Source organism: Pleurodeles waltl, chromosome 8 (genome assembly GCF_031143425.1).
Source record: "Pleurodeles waltl isolate 20211129_DDA chromosome 8, aPleWal1.hap1.20221129, whole genome shotgun sequence".
Taxonomy (NCBI): Eukaryota; Metazoa; Chordata; class Amphibia; order Caudata; family Salamandridae; genus Pleurodeles; species Pleurodeles waltl.
In genome coordinates, this window is record NC_090447.1 from 437951642 (window position 1) to 437972383 (window position 20742).

General features: G+C 45.5%; 1 protein-coding gene across 6 annotated transcripts in view; it reads left to right on the forward strand.

Moving 5' to 3' along the window:
• LOC138250021 (nucleoside hydrolase-like) overlaps positions 1-20742 on the forward strand; it is a 283783-nt gene that overhangs the window by 79438 nt on the left and 183603 nt on the right. For all 6 annotated transcript variants that reach the window (XM_069204372.1, XM_069204374.1, XM_069204370.1 and 3 more), the window contains one exon: positions 7759-7844. Coding sequence is in view for 2 of the 6 variants with exons in the window: in XM_069204370.1 (XP_069060471.1) it covers positions 7759-7844 (86 nt within the window). In the remaining 4 variants the exon portion in view is untranslated. The remainder of the gene's footprint in view (positions 1-7758; positions 7845-20742) is intronic.

The following is a 20742-nucleotide window of genomic DNA, read 5'->3' on the forward strand; positions in this document are numbered from 1 at the left end:
TGTGGTTAAAATCTGAAGAATATTTGGCAATGCGGCAAACCCATAATTATGCGAAAAACACTGTGGCTGCACAGTGGCGTAATTCCAGTGGTCCTGCATGTGATGGGCTACTGAGCCTACATGTCAGGCATGACAAACTTTGCCTTCCGAAACCTGCTCCCAGCCTGGACCCCCAGACAAAAGAAATCACCGCCTGCCTTTGAAGACAGTTGCTGGCAAAATACAATTCAATCCACTCGGACCTCTTGCAAGTTGCAGCTAAGCACATATTTAATGTCCATGGAGATGTGGCACTCGCAGCTATTTTTCTTAGTGGCAGCAATGAGCATAATGCATTGAGACTCACACAGGTGCTCTGGAGTATCAATCCTCTAGACTCCTTCGACCCTAGGAGTGGAACCAGATTCTACTGTGTGGAAAGCGGGATCCCATTTAAAACCAGCACTGACTGCCACAGTGTTCTTGAAAAATGCACTGGTATAATTGTTATAATAAGCATAGTAAATACTTTCTGTGTATCTAAGTTTGCCACCTAAGTCCATGTCATCACAGAAATATGAGTTTACTTCCGAGCTTTCATTTGGCAACCCTCTTGGACCATAAACAGCCACTGCTTCAAGATGGATGCTCTCCCATGGCCCCTGAGGTTATCCTCTATGCACAGTGTTCTACTCTGGCCCTTCCACTCCTTCCTCCCTTTCCAGAAGTGTGGGCTGCTACCCCATTTATGCTACACAACTGCCTTTCTGGCCCTTTTGTTACTCACCCATATAGTTTGTACTCCTCTTGGATCCTTACCAGCTATCCCCCGTACTCTGCAATAATACCCCTGTACCATCCACTGCTACCCCTAGACTCTGCACTCAGGGCTTTGAGTGGGATGAAAAAAGTGGGGGGTCCCTGAAAGGGGTGGGGCCTATATAATTAAAGGTGAAACAGTATTAAACATTATGGCTTAAACATATACACTAAAATTTGTGTAGCGTGCCACCCTAACCACATAATTGCAAAGTAATAGAACTTGTACTGGCCCATTGGTCTATGCATTTTGCAGTAAGGCCAAGGATTGGATGAGCACGTGTTCTGAACACCTTTTTGCTCCTCACAGGTACTGAGAGAAACTCGCACTGCCTTTAGCTACAACTCAATTGTGCCCTGTTATAAACACTTGGATGTGACTAAATTCAAATTATGCCCTAGAGAAGAGTAATATGTTGCCTGAAAAAATGTTACCACACAACATCCAGGAAAAAGTAAACAGTCATAAGGAAAGCAAAAAGTAAGGCAAGTGAAATATAAGCAGGAATGACATGGATTACCTTAGCGTATTTACACTCGTTGGTCAGAAGTCGATCACTGTTTTTGCAGTAAAAGTTAATTACATGATTACAGAGCCTGAAAGTGGCCCACTTCAATGTCCGTTTTAAATTACTACTGGGTCTGAGACATGGAGGGGACCTGGTTCACTTGAAGCCCTTCTTGCACTTCAACCCCTTGCATCCTGTGTGTCCCCACCCTTTTTGGGACCTGCACTGCCCCGTCTCCATTCGGCTATGCACTGCCCTCCTTCTTAGGAGCCTATTCTGATCCGTATGCCTGTATATGTGCTCCATCCTTCCGAGCATCCTCACTGCTTTCCCATAGCCCTATGCTGCTCTCCCCAGACCCAGTTTTGTCCCGGACCCTGCACTGTATGTACGTCCTATTCTACTCTTTCTGGAACCTGCACTGTTCCCTCGCTGGACTGCGAGTCACTCAGACCATGTGCTGCTCCACTTCTGGTCCCTATACTGCTCCACTTCTGGTTCCGTTGTAGCATCACACCTACAGGATGCTCTCATTCCTTTAAATCTGCGCTGCTTCCCACTGAACCATGCTTTTCTCCCTACAAAATTCTGCACTGTTCACTTTTGGACCCTTCATTTTTCTCCTCTCCCATTTGGGCAATAGGGCGGCTCCCTTTCCCTTTTGGACCCTGCTCTAAAGGGCGGCTCCTCCGTTAGGGCGGAGGAGTGTCGCCCCCCGCCAGCAGCAGAAGCTGCAAAACCTTTAACAAACAAAACGTTAATAAGCCCTGTTTATTATCGTTTCGTTTGTTAAAGGGGCGGGACATGTGGTGGTGAGCAGTGAGGGAGTGCACTGTGCACGTCCCTCACTGCACATGTATGTTTGGCAGGCCTTCTCGGGCCGGCCAAACACACATGCGCAGTAGGCTCTCTCCAGCCTGGCACTGTGTTGCTGGGCTGGAGAGAGCAGGCATAGGCTCCCAGTCTGCCTGGGAGTGCCCTGGCTGGGCGTCAACCAATCCTGACACTGCTCTGTGCAGCGTAATGATTGGCCGCAGGGCAGACTGGGAGCCTGTGCCTGCAGCGTGTGACGGAAGAGAGGAGCGAGGTACGTTTTTATTTTATTTATTTTTTATTACATTTTAGACCCCCCCCTTGCGCTCCTTATGAGCGAAGCGAGCCGTGACTGCCTGCTCTGCCTCCCACCTGCTGAACCATACATGGCTCCATTCCACTTTGCTGCCCCCACCTCTTTGTTCTTTTGCTGCTCTTCCCCTTTACCATATGCTGCTCCCAATCCACACTGACTTTGTGCTGCACACATTATCCTACCCTTCCTTTGAGCCTGTGCCGCTCCCTCGGAATGGACCCTATGCTTCCTTAGCATCGCTCACAAAACAGTTAAACATCTTGTCCTTTGTGGTAGTCATCTGCTGACAGCGATGTTCTTTCTACCTTCCAAGACAAGTATAAATTGTTTCTAATTTTATACCGTATCCCAGGGAGCTGGTGTTATGCAGCTTTACATTTGTATTAGTAAACAGAGGGCAGCGCCTCCAAAATATGGACAGTAATGTTCTTTGTGGAAAATTGATGTGCCACTACCACAAATGAAATATATAGCTAATAAACAAGCAAAATTCCATTGCAATTTTATAAATGACAAAATTAAATTCACACTTGTGATTTTGAGGCAGTGCATTTTGAGCCGAGTAGGCTAAAAGAAAACAAATGTAAAAAACACGAACTAAGATTTTAAAAAGCAGTCTGGCTTTTGCTATAGATTTGTTTTAATATCTTCATTAATGAAATTTGTTTTATTTTGCTATTCATGCACCTAAACTGTGTGTGTGTGTGTGTGTGTGTGTGTGTCTTTCTCTCTCTGCCTCACACCCAGACACACATTGTAAACCTTGAACTGTTTGTATCATGAGATTTAGAGCTGCAAGCAGCACAACGAGAGACTGCACCTATTGATCAACATGTAACATATTTCATGCAGTCACGCAGAACAACCAAGCTCTGAAAATTAACATCATGCATTTAGTGCAGCAAAACATACATACAAAATACATACGGTGGACTCCATGTATTCTGTACCTAGTGTGCAGGGCAATTCACTAGCCAGTAATCCTTACACTTTTCGTATTTGCTTAGCATCAATGATTGTGTATATCATTTGTAGGTAGCTGGGTTCTGGTTGCACTGCCACCCCCCACTTTTTGCCTGTTTTTTAGATGCAGCTTTGACTGAAGTGCTTTGGGTTCCTGCTAACCAGACAGTGGCGGCTCCTCCGCTATGGTGGAGGAGCGACACCCTCCCCCCCTCCGCCCCCAGTAACCGCTGCAAAACCTTTAACAAGGAAAGTATAATAAACCAAGTTTATTATACTTTCCTTGTTAAAGGGGCGGGGCATGTGGGATGATGAGCACTGAGGGGAGTGCACTGTGCACTCCCCTCAGAGCATATGTGTGTTTGGCTGGCCGTGTCAGGCCGGCCAAACACACAAGCGCAGTGTGCTCTCTCCAGCTCGGCACTGAGTAACTGAGCTGAAAGAGCAGGCACAGGCTCCCAGTCTGCCTGGGAGCTTTCTGGCTGGGCGCTTGCAGCCAATTCTAAGGCTGCTTTGAGCAGCTTCCAGACTGGCCGCAGGGCAGGCTGGGAGCCTGTGCCTGGTGCGGAGACGACAGAGGATCTGCGGCGCGGAGGTAAGGTTCTTTTTATTTTTATATTTTGTTGTTGTTGTTACTATTATTTTTTTATTTTTTATGTTATAAATGGGCCCCCACTGCCCTCTCCCCCTGTGCGCCGCCCCGCCCCCTGTAATCCACGTGAGCCGCAACTGTAATTCCACACTGCCAGTGTTTCTTCCTTGAAACAAGACACCTGGTCACTTGAGCCCCAAGTGACCAGCCCCTTCAGCCCCCTGTAAGTCCCTAGTAAATGGCACCCTTGGTACTCCCGGTATCTCCTGCATGGTTAGTGAGGAGGTGACCTCAGAGCTACAGCACAACGTGTGCCACCCTGAGGGACCCAGCACCAACCTTGTGCAGTCTGCCATTACAGGCTGCATGACAAGGTGCTCCCAAAATTGAAAACACAACATGGCACATAGCCTGTGTGCCATGTCCCCTAACACTACATGTAGCATATATATGTCACCCCTCTAGCAGGCCTTACAGCCAGGCAGTGTGCGATATATTACATGTGAGGGCATATCTGCACGAGCAGGTGTGCCCCTGCTATGTCTTTGTCGATTTTCAGGCATAGTAAGTGACCAGGGAAGCCTTTTAAACACATGTGCTGGGTACTAGGAACTACGAGTTCCCCAGCTACATGATGGCTTCACTGAAGATAGGGATGTTTAGTATCAATCATCTCGTATTGGTGAACCCACACTGATGCCAGTGTTAGTTTTACCAATATATGCACCCAGACGGCACCGTAGAGGTGCCCCCTGAAACACTACCAACTGCTACTGTGTTAGCTGGTTGGTCCTGACCAGTTCAGCCCCCTTGGCCTCGTGATTTCCCCCCTCCCCCCCCCCCCTCCCCCCCCCTCCCCCCATCCACAAGCTAAGGACTGACGCTCTCGGGTCCAGAGACAAAATCCTATGCTGGGCGGGTGTGTTGACACCTCCTCCAGGCATTCCAGGATGAGAAGCTTCAAAGGCTTAGCTGCCTTTGTAATGCGACCCAGGTCACTACAAATGGCAGAGATGACCAACCCCCTTTCCTGACCTTACTTTTGGTGGCAAGACAGGTTGGATAATTAGGCAGATTAAGACGGATGCCCGCTTCATATCAGTCCCACCCCTAAGGTGGACGAGCTGAAATGGTCACCATTTTTTTAAATGCCTCCAACTTGGTTTGGAAGGAATTAGGCCACTAGAGTCAGGGTTATGCCGACTTCCTAACGAAAGAGGTCATAAAAAGGGTGTAGTCACCCTAAAGGTGTGCAACCTATTGGCTGTCACCTGGCACTCCCTGTAATGCCTCTAAATTGAGTATATAGGTGGCACCCCAGAACGTGTATCCTGATGACCTGAGAAGAAAATTACAAAAAAAGAGAGCCACCCGCAGAAGAGGAGAAGAAGAAGCAGCTCATCTGGTACCTTGCTATTGGACAAGGAAACCCAATGTCAAAGTTCACCCCTGCATCAGTCGCCCCTAGGTCTTAGAGAAGAGGACCAAAAGTGCACCAACATCCCTGAGCACCCCACTTTTGCAACTTACCTGTTGTTTGTCCTCGACTGGCCCACCCAGCCAGAGCCTGCAGCCCAATCCACGAACACCCATCCCCATTCAAATACATTGGGCACCTCTGCATCCGGTGCCCCCGTGCTACCCGGAGTGAACTGTTAGTGTAGTCCTCACCCTTGCCTAGTATTCACCTTACGTCTACAAGACTGGTCCCATGAGTCATCGTAAAGTGCTTGTTTATCTCTATAGGTTAATATTGAATAACTCTGAAACTGCACTGACGTTTTTTTGCAACTGAAAATAATGTATGCTTAAAAACATACTCACCTTATAAAGAAGTCCTTGGGTTTCAAGTATATATAAAAAGAAGTATTATTTTTCTAAATTGGTCTTGGATTTATTATTTGAGTGTTTGTCTCATTTATTGCCTCTGTGATTACAACAAATGCTTATCACTACCCTCTGATAGGCCTAACTTCTCGCCCACACTACCACAAAATATGGCATTAGTCCTATCTACTTTTGCCTCTTCAAACCAATTGGGGATCCACTGGACTCTGCACGGTGTACTTCTTTTTAGTGTACCATATAGAGAGCCAGCTTCCTACATCATTTGTGGAATGTACGCATTGTATAAGGGCACACATAGAGTCACTAGAAACTGCACTGGTTCTATTTTGTGCACCCAGATACATTGAATATAAAAGGTGCACTTTCTATACTATGTGCCTGGAAAAGGTAAACATGCAGGCAAACACTCAAATATTTGTAGTATGTATGTAGTAGGGACAGGAACATTGCAGGAGAAACCGCCAGACTATTTATCCCAGAATCTTAGAGAGAGTAAGCACAGAAACAGACCATGGACATAATGCTATTTTGATCATGTACTTGCAGCGAAGAACAGGAAAGTATAATGCTGTACTACCTGGGCCATGTGCTCTGTGTGGCCAGACATACTGTTGTACTCAAACACTGAATTATTATATTGCATGACTAGAAGGCGGGAACAAAGTCTATGAAACGTTTACTATTTGTATCATATATGGAGCTATCAATTTATTTGTGTGGTTTAGGAATTATCACTATGGCACATAATGGCCAATGTGGAGCTCTACAGACAAATAGAGTAAAAGTTAGTGATTTGTGTGTTTGGTTACAGTATGATACGTTTCATTTTGACTTGGGGGTTGGTGTAGGCAAACATACGGATGTAAACACTTATCAAGCGGACACACATACTTTATAAAGTATACACTATGCAGTTATGTGTTTAATTCAGTATTTCTTGCTGACCAGCTCACTGTTCTACAGATCTTTCAGTTCACGCCTCTAGTGTTTGGCTCTGGGGATGATGGTGCGCCTTATGAAGACATTTCTTAGCTCCTCCACCCCCACTGAACTATGACATGACCGAAGATTGAGGGCAGTATGGCTCTAAAGATTTCAGCCAGTCCTGAGTGATAGTTGTTTTTTTTCCTTTGTGGCTTACTGCAGCTTCACATTCTGTTTGACACTGACAGCATCCTCTTCGGTTTTAAGATGCCTCTGTGTATTATGCACAAGGAACAGTACCAGGGTGTTAGGTGTACACTCAATTCGACCTATGAGGACTCGACCAGGTGAGCAGAAAGTGGTGTTTCAATGGAGTTTGCCTCACATATTTGGATTAGGAGTGCCCCAAACCGATGTCCTGGAGGTTACACCGGCTCCATATGTTTTTAGATGTCCCTAATTGGATTATGGTGGGCTGTTCAGTGCCTAGGAGTTATTACACCATATGGATCATGTTCATCTCCATGGTGTTCCACCTCCCACCTCTTAAGTTGTTAGGATGCTGTTTGTTTTTGAAGAACAGAATGACATTTGTTTCTTTTTCACATATGATTGCTTTGGAGGTGTTTACCTGGTTAGCCATTGGCTGTAGAGTTTCAGCGGAGGACTCTGGTAGAAGGCTTTCCTAGGATGCATTATTTTGTTTAGCATGGGAAGCTCAGACCCCTTTTACCTAGTCAGTGGTACTGTTGAAATGTCTCCTTTCCCCACAAGGTAATAAGTCCTGCTTTTATGACCTTGCGACAGATAAGTAATATGTAGATTGCTCCTGTTCTGGTGATGTACAAGTTTAATTATTTCTTTACAACAGTGGTCAAGCATTCCATAAGTCTATTGGCAAGAAAGTCCTTCATGTAATATTTATGTCTTTATTGTTCTTGTCGGAGACCTTTATCCTTTGTTCATGGGTCTCTTTATGTTTCCATTCTTCTTAGGTAAGTCGTTGTGGCTCCCAGAAGACCCCACGAAGGTAGAAAGAGAGAGAAAGGAGAAAAAGACAAATTTTAAAACCCTATCACAGGTAAGTGAACGGTTTTGTTCGTTTAACAACTCTTCCTCTCTGCGCTTGTTTTTCCACCTTCCTTGTGTGTTATTCGTGTTTCACACCTTTACATTTTTTTTGTATTTGTGTTTTTCTTTTTCTTTCTTTTCACCTCCCTTTTGTGGTAATAGTGAGGCTGGGTTTGTTTGGAGGCAGTGGTTTTAGTATAGGCTACCCTTTCCTTTTTTTTTTTTCCTTCTTTTAAGTCTATTCCCTAGGGTTAGTTAGTGGTTTCTATAAGTTATAGTGCTCCCCATAAGTGCTTTTCTTTTACAGAGGCTGGTAACGTTGTGTAAAAAAAAAAGTAAGTAAACATTAAAAAAAAATATCGCACACACCCTAACTCAATAATCATAGCCAAAAAAAAATTCAGGATTTGTCTTAATGTCCCTTTTTCTCCCCTTTGTACATTCCCTCCTCCTTCCCCGCCTTCAGATTTGAAGGTGCTAGTGAAACTCCTATGCGACTCCGTACCTGTGTGAGCCACGCTCCTCCGGGACCTTGGCTGGTGTCTCCGTTTGTCTCCTTCTCTTTCTCTGTCGGGTTTGTCTCCTTCATCGCAGTAGTCTGGAGTGGGTGATTCCCCCTGTGAATCACCTTCCCTTCTCCTCCTATGGTTCGTCTTCTGGATGCCGTCTCGCTCGCTTCCTTGTCCGTAGCCATTGGTCTCAGCTCCGCTCTCCATCTTCCTCCGTCGTTTGTTCTTTCTTCCTCTTTTTGTTTCGGGATGCCCGCGTCCCTACTAACGGCATTGCGCCATTGCCGGCTTTGTGGGAGTAGGCATTCGGTCGTACCCCCGGGACACTCCCAGGCCGTCCTCTGCAGTCTCGGCTCGTGTCCCCTGTCACATTCGCTTCCCCCAGAAAGTGGCTGTTTGAGCCACACGTCGGTAGGATAATGGGACAATTAATCAGCATTGGACAATAAAGAGCCAGGTGGAATGTTCAACCTGAAACATAAAGGGTTGTAGAGATAAGAACCATCGGAGAACCCTGGCATTTGTATCCTTATGTCTGGCCAACCAAGTCAAAGGGGCATGATCAGTGAGAACAGTGAAAGGCCTCCCTAATAGATAGTACTGCTAGGACTCAATCGCCCATTTGATGGCCAAACATTCCATTTCCACCTTGGGGTAGTTCTTCTCTCTAGGTAACAGTTTCCTGCTAATGTATATTACTGGATTAAATTGTTGGTCCTCTCCTTCTTGTAATAGCACAGCCCCAGTCCCTGATCGGAGGCATCTATCTACAGAATAAATGGGTTTTGAACATTAGGACACTGCAAAATGGGCTCCTTAGTAAGGAGGGTTTTGAGGGCTATAAACCTTTGATACTGTGTTTCCGATAGACTGGCAAAAGTGGGACAGGATAGGTTAAAAAACTTTGGTTTGTAGTATCTTTAATGAGCGTATCACAGATCTGTACAACATTTTGCACTCCCTTAGCTTGTTTAGTTTATTCTTAATATATTGAGTTTCATCGAAACCAGTAAAAAGGTGTCACAGCTACTTGGGTGGGGATTAAGAAATTGTTCACTAGCTAATAACTTTGATACTGGTTAATAAATTGGTATATATATGTAACAGGCTTAAGCAAGTCAGGGTAAGAGCAAGGATCGCAGGTCTCAACCATATCTGACAAGGGGACAAAGATAAAGAGTGCCGTTCCATGCATGTGGGTCCAAACGCAGTGCACAATGAGTTTTGGCCAGTCTCTGGCGCTAAAGGCTGCATACAGTGGGATTTGGTCAGGCCCAGTATTTTTTTTAAACATTTTTAAGGATGTGCAGAGCCATCTTTGGCACTGCAGACCCAAAACAAATTACAAGAACAAAACGTTTCTTTGTCCAGTGGGGGCTCCTATTTTTAAAATTAGGTCTGTGGGCTGTTTGTAAACATTGGTTCAAGGACTGCCTGTGGACTACCAATTCAGATATATGTACCTTTTAACACTTGCAAGTTTAGCAGCACAATTTGTAATGCACGTTTCTTGAAAAATATTAAATGGATTTATACCAAACCAAAAAAAGGCTTCTCCCCCACGAGTAAAATTATAGTTCCATCACCATGTTTGGTGTAAATCCGTTCAGGGCTTTTTTTCAGGAGCAAAGACCACAGATTACTAAGAGAGTTTAAGTGGGAGATACTGCTTTTTTGATCACCACATTAAGTGTTCACCCTTTGACAGATCTGCACGAAACTCAAAATATCAGGAGTATGCAAAGCATTGTAAATGCATGCCAAGTGTTGTATAGATTCATAAAACTGCCCCAAAGTTATTAGCATGTAAATTATTTTTATGTATTGCACACACAAAACCATAGAAGTTCAGCATAGATTTAGTTATTTTAAGTAACTGTAACTCGTGCTGTAAGCTAAATATAACTTGCGATCTCACCATGCACTGCTAACTACCCCGTATATTACATTTCTCATGACATTTTCTATGACATCATTGATAATATCACTGCAACATATATATATAATAATTTCCTACTGGCAGTAAGTAGTTATAGTTAGGAACTAGTTTCCACAGTGAAAGCATTTTTTGTTTTGCTTATAACTTTTTGCTCCATTTGACGAATCTTCACAACGTTTTCAAAACTAGTTTGCCACACATTTCAGGTGCTGTCTTGAAAGTATCGAGGTGATTCGTCAAGCGAGGGCCAAGAAAAAGGGGGTCCAAAACACATTTTCCCCTTGCAATTTCCCATAGGGATTTTAGACATGACTACAGCCCGAACCACTGGATGGACACAAAATTTGGCAAAAAGCTAGATCTTGGTCCAAAAAGATTGCTTTTTGTAAACTATTGTAAATCTGTCCAGTAATTTTAGAGTTACTAAAGAAAAAAGATGATATATACATAAAGAGACGCAGTGGTGAATCCGCGGATCCACGCGTTAAAAGCAAGACCCTGATTGGATGGCCACAACCTTACAGGGAAGTTGCGTCTCCATTTTATATATCGGGACTCAGTCCCGGGCCCAAAAATGTACTTGTGACAATGAATTAAGTGGTTAGGGTATAGGTTCACTGACCCCATGGGTGAGATAAGGGGGTCTGAAAGGGATCCCTCATGGAGACTAATTTCAGAAAACAAAGCGCCAGATGTAGGAAGGAAGCAATTTGCGAGTTGCAAATTGCGAGTCCTTCCGACTCGCAATTTGCAACTCGCAAATTGCTATGCAGTACGGTGTCTCAGACACCGACTGCAACTCGCTATGGGGTCGCAATGACCCACCTCATGAATATTCATGAGGTGGGTCGCAAATTGTGGCCCCATAGCGAGTATAGGCACTCGCTAACATGGAGGCCTGCTGTAGTCAGCAGGCCTCCATGTTAGCGACCTGCTTTTCAATAAAGCAGTTTTTTTTTTTTTTTAAATGTAGCCCGTTTTCCCTAAGGGAAAACGAGCTGCATTTCAAAAAATCCGAAACCTTTTGTTTCGTTTTTTTCAGGGCAGGGAGTGGTCCCTTGGACCACTCCCTGCCCTGAAAAAATATTTTGGGGTCCATTCACAAAGGGGAAGGGGTCCCATGGGGACCCCTTCCCGTTTGCGAATGGGTTACCATCCACTTCAAGTGGATGGTAACTGCGACTCCATTTGCGACCGCATAAGCGGTCACAAATGGAATTGCATACCATTGCGAATCGCAAATAGAAAGGGAACACCCCTTCCTATTTGCGATTCGGAAATGCATTTTGCGAGTCGGTAACGACTCGCAAAATGCATTTCTGCATAGGAAACACGCATTTGCGAGTCGCAAACGGCAAATTTTGCCGTTTGCGACTCGCAAAGTGCTTCCTACATCTGGCCCAAAGTCTTTTGCGCATGTGCAAGGATCTGCGGATTCACTACAGTGCTCAGCATGGCCCCCCTGGGTATATCTGTGACAGGTCCCTAGATTCAAAGCTGTCTTGAAGGTTTTGGGGTGAATTGTCGAGCAAGAGCAGAAACAAAGGGGGGCCCAAAACACTTTTCCCCCATGCAATTTTCCATAGCGATTTCAAACCTGTTGCCTAAACCGTGTTCTCTGTATCCTTCCATGATCTCGCTTCCAGTTAACAGGCCTTTAAATCTTTTTTTTTATCTCATCACATTTGCTACGCATTCAAAGACCAAGGTCAAATGTCAGACTCTGTCTTCCAAGGGTGTTTACTTTTCTTTCTCTGACTTCAAAATAAATTATTTTGTGCCACTGCACTCTGCACCACTCTAATCTACGCCTCTGCATTTTATGACACTGCATTGTATGCCGCTGCATTCAGTGCCACTGCACTCTATGCTACTATTCTCTGCAACACTCTGTCATTGCGCTGTACACCAGTCCACTCTACGCCACTCCAGTGTATGCCACTCTGCGTGACTCCACACTATGCCACTCTAATGTACAACACTCTGTGCCACTCCAGTCTACAATACTTTACTCGACTCTTGCCATTCCACTCTACAACACTGTTAGCCATGCTGAACAGCAGCCACACTGATTAACAACATGGCTAAAACACATTCGCAAAGCCAATAGCTCTTGCTTAGGTAAGTCCTATTAGCTTTGCCAATGCCTGTTGCAATTTGGTGCAAATCTGTTAAGTAGTTTTTGAGTTATTAAAGAAAAAAGATTTATGTATATATAGGGATGAGGTTCCACCAAGGAGGTAATGCAAGGGCCTGATTGGCTGGTCACAACCTGAGAAAAAAAGTTGTTGCTGCCATTTTCTTCATCAGCTTGGCTTGGGATGGGATGAAAAGTAACTTAAGGGGTCAGGACAGAGGTATCCTGACCCCATAGGACTGATGGAGAGGTCTCAGAGGGATCCCCCATGGGCAAGAATGTGCTCAAAAACTTCTTGTTGGGGGCATGCGGTAAGCTGCAGATCGACCGCGGTTCTTGGTGTGGTGCCCTATTGTAAATCCACACAGAACTGCAGATCCAGACTGTAGCAGGCTGGCCTGGCTTGTAGTGGGTACCAGAGGTACTTACACCTTGTGCCAGGTCCAGTTATCCCTTATTAGTGTAGAAGAGGTGTTTCTAGCAACTTAGGCTGATAGAAGGTAGCTATGGCAAAGCAGCTTAGGCTGAACTAGGAGACTTGTAAAGCTCCTACTATACCACTGGTGTCATATGCACAATATCATAAGAAAACACAATACACAGAAGTACTAAAAATAAAGGTACTTTATTTTTATGACAATATGCCAAAAGTATCTCAGTGAGTACCCTCAGTATGAGGATAAGATATATATACACAAGATATATGTACACAAACCAAAATTATGCAGGTAATAGCAAGAAAAGTAATGCAAGCAATGTAAAGTTACAATAGATTGCAATAGGAGCACATAGGTATAGGGGCAACACAAACCATATTCTCCAAAAGTGGAATGCGAACCACAAATGGACCCCAAACCTATGTGAGCTTGTAGAGGGTCGCTGGGACTGTAAGAAAACAGTGAGGGTTAGAAAAATAGCCCACCCCAAGACCCTAAAAGGTAGGTGTAAAATGCACCTACTACCACCAGAGAGCACAGAAGTCGTGATAGGGGGATTCTGCAGGAGGAACAAACGCCAGCAATGCAACAACAGTGGATTTCCGGACCTGAATACCTGTAAGACAAGGGGACCAAGTCCAATAGTCGCGACAGTGTCGAGAGTGGGCAGGAATCCAGGAAATGCCAGCTGAGGGGGCAAGAAAGCTGCCACCTGTTGGAAGAAGCTTGGAGTTCTGCAAGAACGAAGAGGACTAGGAACTTCCCCTTTGGAGGATGGATGTCCCACGTTGTGAAGAAGCTTGCAGAGGTGTTCCCACGCAGAAAGACTGCAAACAAGCCTTGCTAGCTGCAAGGGTCGCGGTTAGGGTTTTTGGATGCTGCTGTGGCCCAGGAGGGACCAGGATGTCGCCACTTGGATGAGGAGACAGAGGGGGCGCACAGCAAGTCAGGGAGCCCTCACAGAAGCAGGCAGCACCCGCAGAAGTACCAGAACAGGCACTTAGAAGAGGAATGAACCGGAGTCCACCCGAAGTCACAAAAGGGAGTCCCACGACGCCGGAGGACAACTCAGAAGGTTGTGCACTGAAGGATAGAGTGTCGGGGACCCAGGCTTGGCTGTGCACGAAGGAAATCCTGGAAGAGTGCACAGGAGCCGGAGCAGCTGCAAATCACACGGTACCCCGCAATGCAGTCTAGCGTGGGGAGGCAAGGACTTACCTCCACCAAGCTTGGACTGAAGAGTCACTGGACTGTGGGAGTCACTTGGACAGAGTTGCTGAGTTCCAGGGACTACGCTCGTCGTGCTGAGAGGGGACCCAGAGGACCGGTGATGCAGTCTTTTGTTGCCTGCGGTTGCAGGGGGAAGATTCCGTCGACACACGGGAGATTTCTTCAGAGCTCCTGGTGCAGAGAGGAGGCAGGCTACCCCCAGAGCATGCACCACCTGGAAAAAGTTGAGAAAGCCGGCAGGATGAAGCGATACAAGGTTGCTAGTAGTCGTCTTGCTACTTTGTTGCGGTTTTGCAGGCGTCCTGAGCAGTCAGCGGTCGATCCTTTGGCAGAAGGTGAAGAGGGAGATGCAGAGGAACTCTGGTGAGCTCTTGCATTCGTTATCTGGTGAGATCCCCAAAGCAGAGACCCTAAATAGCCAGAAAAGGAGGTTTGGCTAACTAGGAAGGAGGATTGGCTACTAAGAGAGGTAAGAGCCTATCAGAAGGAGCCTCTGATGTCACCTGCTGGCACTGGCCACTCAGAGCAGTCCAGTGTGCCACAGACACCTCTGTTTCCAAGATGGCAGAGGTCTGGGACACACTGGAGGAGCTCTGGGCACTTCCCCTGGGAGGTGCAGGTCAGGGGAGTAGTCACTCCCCTTTCCTTTGTCCAGTTTCGCGCCAGAGCAGGGCTGGGGGATCCCTAAACCGGTGTAGACTGGCTTATGCAGAGATGGGCACCATCTGTGCTCATCAAAGCATTTCCAGAGGCTGGGGGAGGCTACTCCTCCCCAGCCTTCACACCTATTTCCAAAGGGAGAGGGTGTTACACCCTCTCTCAGAGGAAATCCTTTGTTCTGCCTTCCTGGGCCAGTGCTGCCTGGACCCCAGGAGGGCAGAAACCTGTCTGAGGGGTTGGCAGCAGCAGCAGCTGCAGTGGAGACCCCTAAAAGGCAGTTTGGCAGTACCCGGGTTCTGTGCTAGAGACCCGGGGGATCATGGAATTGCCCCCCCAATGCCAGAATGGCATTGGGGTGACAATTCCATGATTTTAGACATGTTACATGGCCATGTTCGGAGTTACCATTGTGATGCTGTACATAGGTAGTGACCTATGTACAGTGCACACGTGTAATGGTGTCCCCGCACTCACAAAGTCCGGGGAATTTGCCCTGAACGATGTGGGGGCACCTTGGCTAGTGCCAGGGTGCCCACACACTAAGTAACTTTGCACCCAACCTTCACCAGGTGAAGGTTAGACATATAAGTGACTTATAAGTTACTTAAGTGCAGTGGTAAACGGCTGTGAAATAACGTGGACGTTATTTCACTCAGGCTGCACTGGCAGGCCTGTGTAAGAATTGTCAGAGCTCCCTATGGGTGGCAAAAGAAATGCTACAGCCCATAGGGATCTCCTGGAACCCCAATACCCTGGGTACCTCAGTACCCTATACTAGGGAATTATATGGGTGTACCAGTATGCCAATGTGAATTGGTAAATTTAGTCACTAGCCTGTTAGTGACAAATTTGGAAAGCAGAGAGAGCATAACCACTGAGGTTCTGGTTAGCAGAGCCTCAGTGAGACAGTTAGGCATCACACAGGGAACACATACAGGGCACATACTTATGTGCACTGGGGCCCTTGCTGGCAGGGTCCCAGTGACACATACACTAAAACAACATATATACAGTGAAATATGGGGGTAACATGCCAGGCAAGATTGTACTTTCCTACACAGACCCCAATGGAAAAAAAATACACCCACTCACTTACCAAAGCAGTTGGCCAGTTCACCGGTGCCCGGTGTGAGGTTGGGTGCATGAGGGAAGTTGGCAGCAGGGCTTGGCCGCGGCGGCCTTCAAATTAACGTATGGTAATTAAACATTGCTTTACGTAAAAAAAAAAAAAGAAATTCACTGAAAAAAACTACGTGTATAAGGACCAATAATTAGGAAATAGAATTATAGGAGCCTTAGAAATTCACTGGAAAAAAACTATGGTTAGGGTCACAGTTTAGACACACAGAACCATAGAAATGCAGCAGCTATAGTTATACTTACCTGAAGAAACTCTAACTGATGCTGTGTAGTAACTTTAGGCCTGAGTTATAGAATAACATATGTATAACTGCTGAATTTTTCTGGTTTTGTGTGTGTAAAATGTGTACCTAACTATAACATCTCTGTAACCTTTGTTTTGCAGGGTATATATATATATATGTGTATATATATATATATATATATATATATATATATATATCAGTGGCAGTCACTACTGGGTAGTTATAACTAGATCTATTTTTCCATAGGAAAAGTATTTTTTGTTTTCCTGATGTCTTTGGCTCTGTTTGACGAATCATCACAAAACTTTCCACAAAAAGCCTCATCCACCTCAGCTCCTCTCTGAAAAGTCTGAGGTGATTGATTAAGCAGGGGCTGAGAAAAAGGGGATGTCCCAAATTGCATTTCCCCCATTTATTTTTCCATAGGGAAATTAAACAGCGATACTGCAAATAAAACGCTGAACAGATTTACACCAAATTTGACAGAGAGCTTGATCTTGGCCAAGAAAGTGTACTTGTGATTTGGTGTAATTCCATTCAGTACTTTTAACGCAATTAATGCTAAATTGTTTTGTTTATTTCACACCGTGGAGGATCCAAAAAACCCAACAAATCTCATGCTGAGATCTGATTGGCCTCCACCACATCGACAAGAATGTGGGGTCAGCTATCTTAGGATTCTGGACTCCATCTCAGGTCCTAAATAAAAGGTTTGAAAAAAACGGAAGGGGGCAGGGTAGGGATACCCTGACCCCCTTAGCTGGTGCTGGGGTCCCTGAGGCCAAACATGTTTTTTTATTTGCTGCAAAGTTTAGTAAAAAGCATGGACGTCCATGCTCCTGTAACCCCCTCTTCTCGCGATGGTCCAGGGCAGCCCAAAACAGGGAGGTCCGTTGGGCAGCTCAAAACCAGAGCGGTCCTGGGAACCCTATCCCCAGGCTGTTATGGAAAATAAAAGGAGGGAGCTTTAAAAACACCCTAATCCAAGACCCCCGCCCCCCAGGGCTGAATCCCTTACAAAAGGGAAGGGGGGTACGACTCCCCCTTGCCAGCTTTAATTGGTCCTGAAGACTCCATCCACTGGGGCCTGCTAATTCCTATGTCCCAAGGAACCCGCCTCAAGGACACTGTAGTTTCCCTGCCCGCATTAGTGCCGCCAGGAAACAAAATTCTGCCTCACCCAACGGCAACATTTTTAACCCTTGACCGGGTGGGAGCAGACTTTTGTTCCCCTGCTTGCTCTTTGCAGGCAGAGTAACAAACACACATTGCTCCCGCCCAGCAGGAGCAAAAAAGGAGCTAATCCTGCCGGGCGGGAGCAATTCCAGCTTCTCCCTCACCCAGGATTGGTGCATGCGTGGAGCCAGCTAGGATTGCATGGGCCCTGAGGTTTTCTCCACAGCCCCCAACATATTGTTTGGTGGGTACCAGGGCACCCACCCAGAAAAAACACAATCCCTCTGGGATGGGGTCCCCAGGGCCTATTGAGGCTCGGGAGCGAATGCCATGCTGCATCCTTCCCCTTTAAAATGGTAAACAGTTCCAGGGGATTGGGTCCATGGGGCCTATTAAGTTCAGGGAGAAAAGGCCATGTGCCCCTCCTATTATTTTAAATTACGGCCCCTGGGGATAGGGAGCCACGTACCTCTTCCCCTTAAAAGATATGTTTTGGCCTGGGGGGATGGGATCCCTGGGACCTCCCACTGCCTTAGGGAGTAGTGCCACTCACCCCTTCCCCTAAAAGATATGATTTGGCCCAAGGGTATGCAGGTCCCTGGGGCCACTAATGGGTTGGAGAGGCGGGCTGTTCACCACCCTCTCCTTAATTTAAAAAAACAAAGGCCCCAGGTGAATAGGTGCCGGGACTCAAAGTGGCTTTAGGAGAGGGGACTGCATGCCCCCCTCCCCTTTAAAAAAAGAAAAAAAAGACCACAGGTGTTGGGGTCCTCGTGGCCTCAGTGGCTTGGGGAAGGGGCTCCGCCAGTGGGTTTGACGCAGGACCTACACCCTAACCCACACTGAGCACAGTTGAAGCCTGTATGTGGCACTGGGTTGGCTGCCCACAGGGAATGGATTTAGAGCCTGGCCACAGTCCAGGCTATGCGTGGCGGTAGGTGTGGCTTTATGTACAGTAATTAAATATTACTTTACGTTTAAAAAAAAATATATAGAACTTCACAGAAAAAAACAAAGGTTAAAGGGACGTCATTGTTAGGTGAAAATGTCAGTTAAAATGTACAGTTTTAAACTTAACAAAACCACTGAAATTCTCCAGTTGTTATCTCAAGTAACTGTCTCATGCCCTAAGGTAGCTATAAATCACACCCTTTCCTTGTACTGCTATTTACCCCACACATTATACCACTTATGACATCTTCTTTGACATCATTGAAAATATCGTTGTAACGTTTGCATTGAAATTATTGATGAGAAAACTGTGCATGATGGTGGGGTGAATTATAGAGGGGATGTCTATCAAAGAAACTGAAATGTGTTTATTTTTGCTAAATTACGCACCTATAAACACAAAAATCGTGGTGGCACTGTGAATTTTTAGGTGTGCCTAATCATGTCCATTAATGTATCTATCTTCTAAAAGCTTTAATAAACATAATTTATAACAAAATTGAGGAGAAGAATAATTTCCTGTGAAAATATTTGTGGTGGCCATAGTTGAGAGGATAGATGAAGCTAAGCAAAGTGAGTGGGAGCCGGGCCTTTTAAAGTTTCGAATTCCTTCACACATTTTTTTGTTAAATTCAGGCTGCTGTGCAGAATGTCTAGGAAAATAAATAAAGACATGGTGTGAATACTTAACTTTGTATGCATGTCTTTGTGTGTATTATAAATTGTGAGCCTAGTTGGGAAAGTGATGAAGCTTTTTTGCCAGTGGTATTACAAATGTAATGGATTTGCGAACTGTAAACCAATGAGGATATGTATTTTATTTTTGTGTGGAAACTGTTTAAGGAAAGCAGACTAGTATAGATAAAGGCACCAGAGATTGATACTCACAGCTGCGTTATAGGAAAGTAGCCTCTTTCTAGCATGGTTACCCTGACTTTTGGCCAGTTTGTCAGTGTGTTTGACTGTGTCTACTGGGATCCTGCTAATCAGGACCCCAGTAGTTATGCTATCTCCCTTAAATTATGGTTATTGCATACTGGTAACTCAGTATTTCACCCACAATTGGCAATCTGGTGCCCCCTTAGCCAATGGTACTGAGGTACCCAGGCCATTTGGGTTCCAGCGGATCCCTATGGGCTGCAGCATATCTTTTGCCACCCATAGGGAGCCCATGCAAAGGGTTTTGCAGGTCTGCCATTGCAGCCTGCGTGAAAAGGCGCATGCCCCCTTTAACTGCCATTTACACTGTACTAGGTCACTTATAAGTCACCACTATAGCAGGCCTTCCAGCCCGGAGGGCAGGGTGCAGTGTACCTGTGTGTAAGGGCACCCCTGCACTAGCAGAGGTGCCCCCATGACCTCCAGGACCATTTTCCCAGACTTCGTGAGTGCAGGGATGCCATTTTACGCATGTACTGGACATAGGTCTCTACCTATGTCCAGCTGCACAATGGTAACTCAGAACATAGGCATGTTCGGACCAACCTCTGACACTGTTTGTACTTACTTGGGAACAGCGGGTCTTATGTCCCCCCCCCCCCCAAAATCTCTATTTACTAACAATGGGCTCCGACTTTGACCAGGGCACCCAACTGCCCACATGCTTCTGTGGGTGCACACTTGGTACCAACCTGAACCATGTCCAGCGCTAGCCTGAAACCATGAAGACTGGGGTTGTAAGTTGTGTACTTACCTGAGAAATTGTATTCATAACATTGAAGACTCTGCAAATTGTACTGTACCAATTTTTGAAATAGCAAAGTAGTTTTAATTTAAAAACTGCTTACCTTATAACAAAGTTCTTTGGTTCAAAGCGTATAAAAAGCAACTGTTATTTTTCTAAATTGGTCTCAGATTTTAATCTGTGTGTTTGTCTAATTTATTGCTTATGTTAGTACAACAAATGTTTAACATGACTCTGTGATAAGCCTAGCTGCTCACCCACACTACCCAAAAAAGGGCAATAGACCTATTTATTTCTGCCTCTGCAAACCTATCAATAGAGAAATGGAAATTTTCCAAAAGCTGTCCACTTTGGCATACTTGCCCCATTTCATAAGGTGATTAGAGGACCAAACTTCGAATGGAAATATTAAAAGTACAGTTTCCAAACTGCAATGCTGTTTCTAAAGATGAAAGAGCATGAATCATTTTGAAATGGTACAACTGCTGCACTTAGAAACAAGCACTGACAAATCCAATAAGTCTCAGCTCTGTACGGCAGAGCTGTTGCAATGTCACTGCTTTTTGCCATTTTCGCATCAAGATTCATGTGAATGCATAGCCAGCAATGCTGCATTGGGTTTCATTAATCAAGACCCATTCCAAGGTGGTTGTGATGCACCAGTTAAAACACAGCAGCCAGTCATTTTAGAGTGATAAGTGAAAGTAAAAAACACAGAAATATGGGCACTACCAGCACACAAAAAAGGGAGTATATGGCACAGCAGCACTTTGCTGCTGTCAAGCCTTATAAAATAAAGT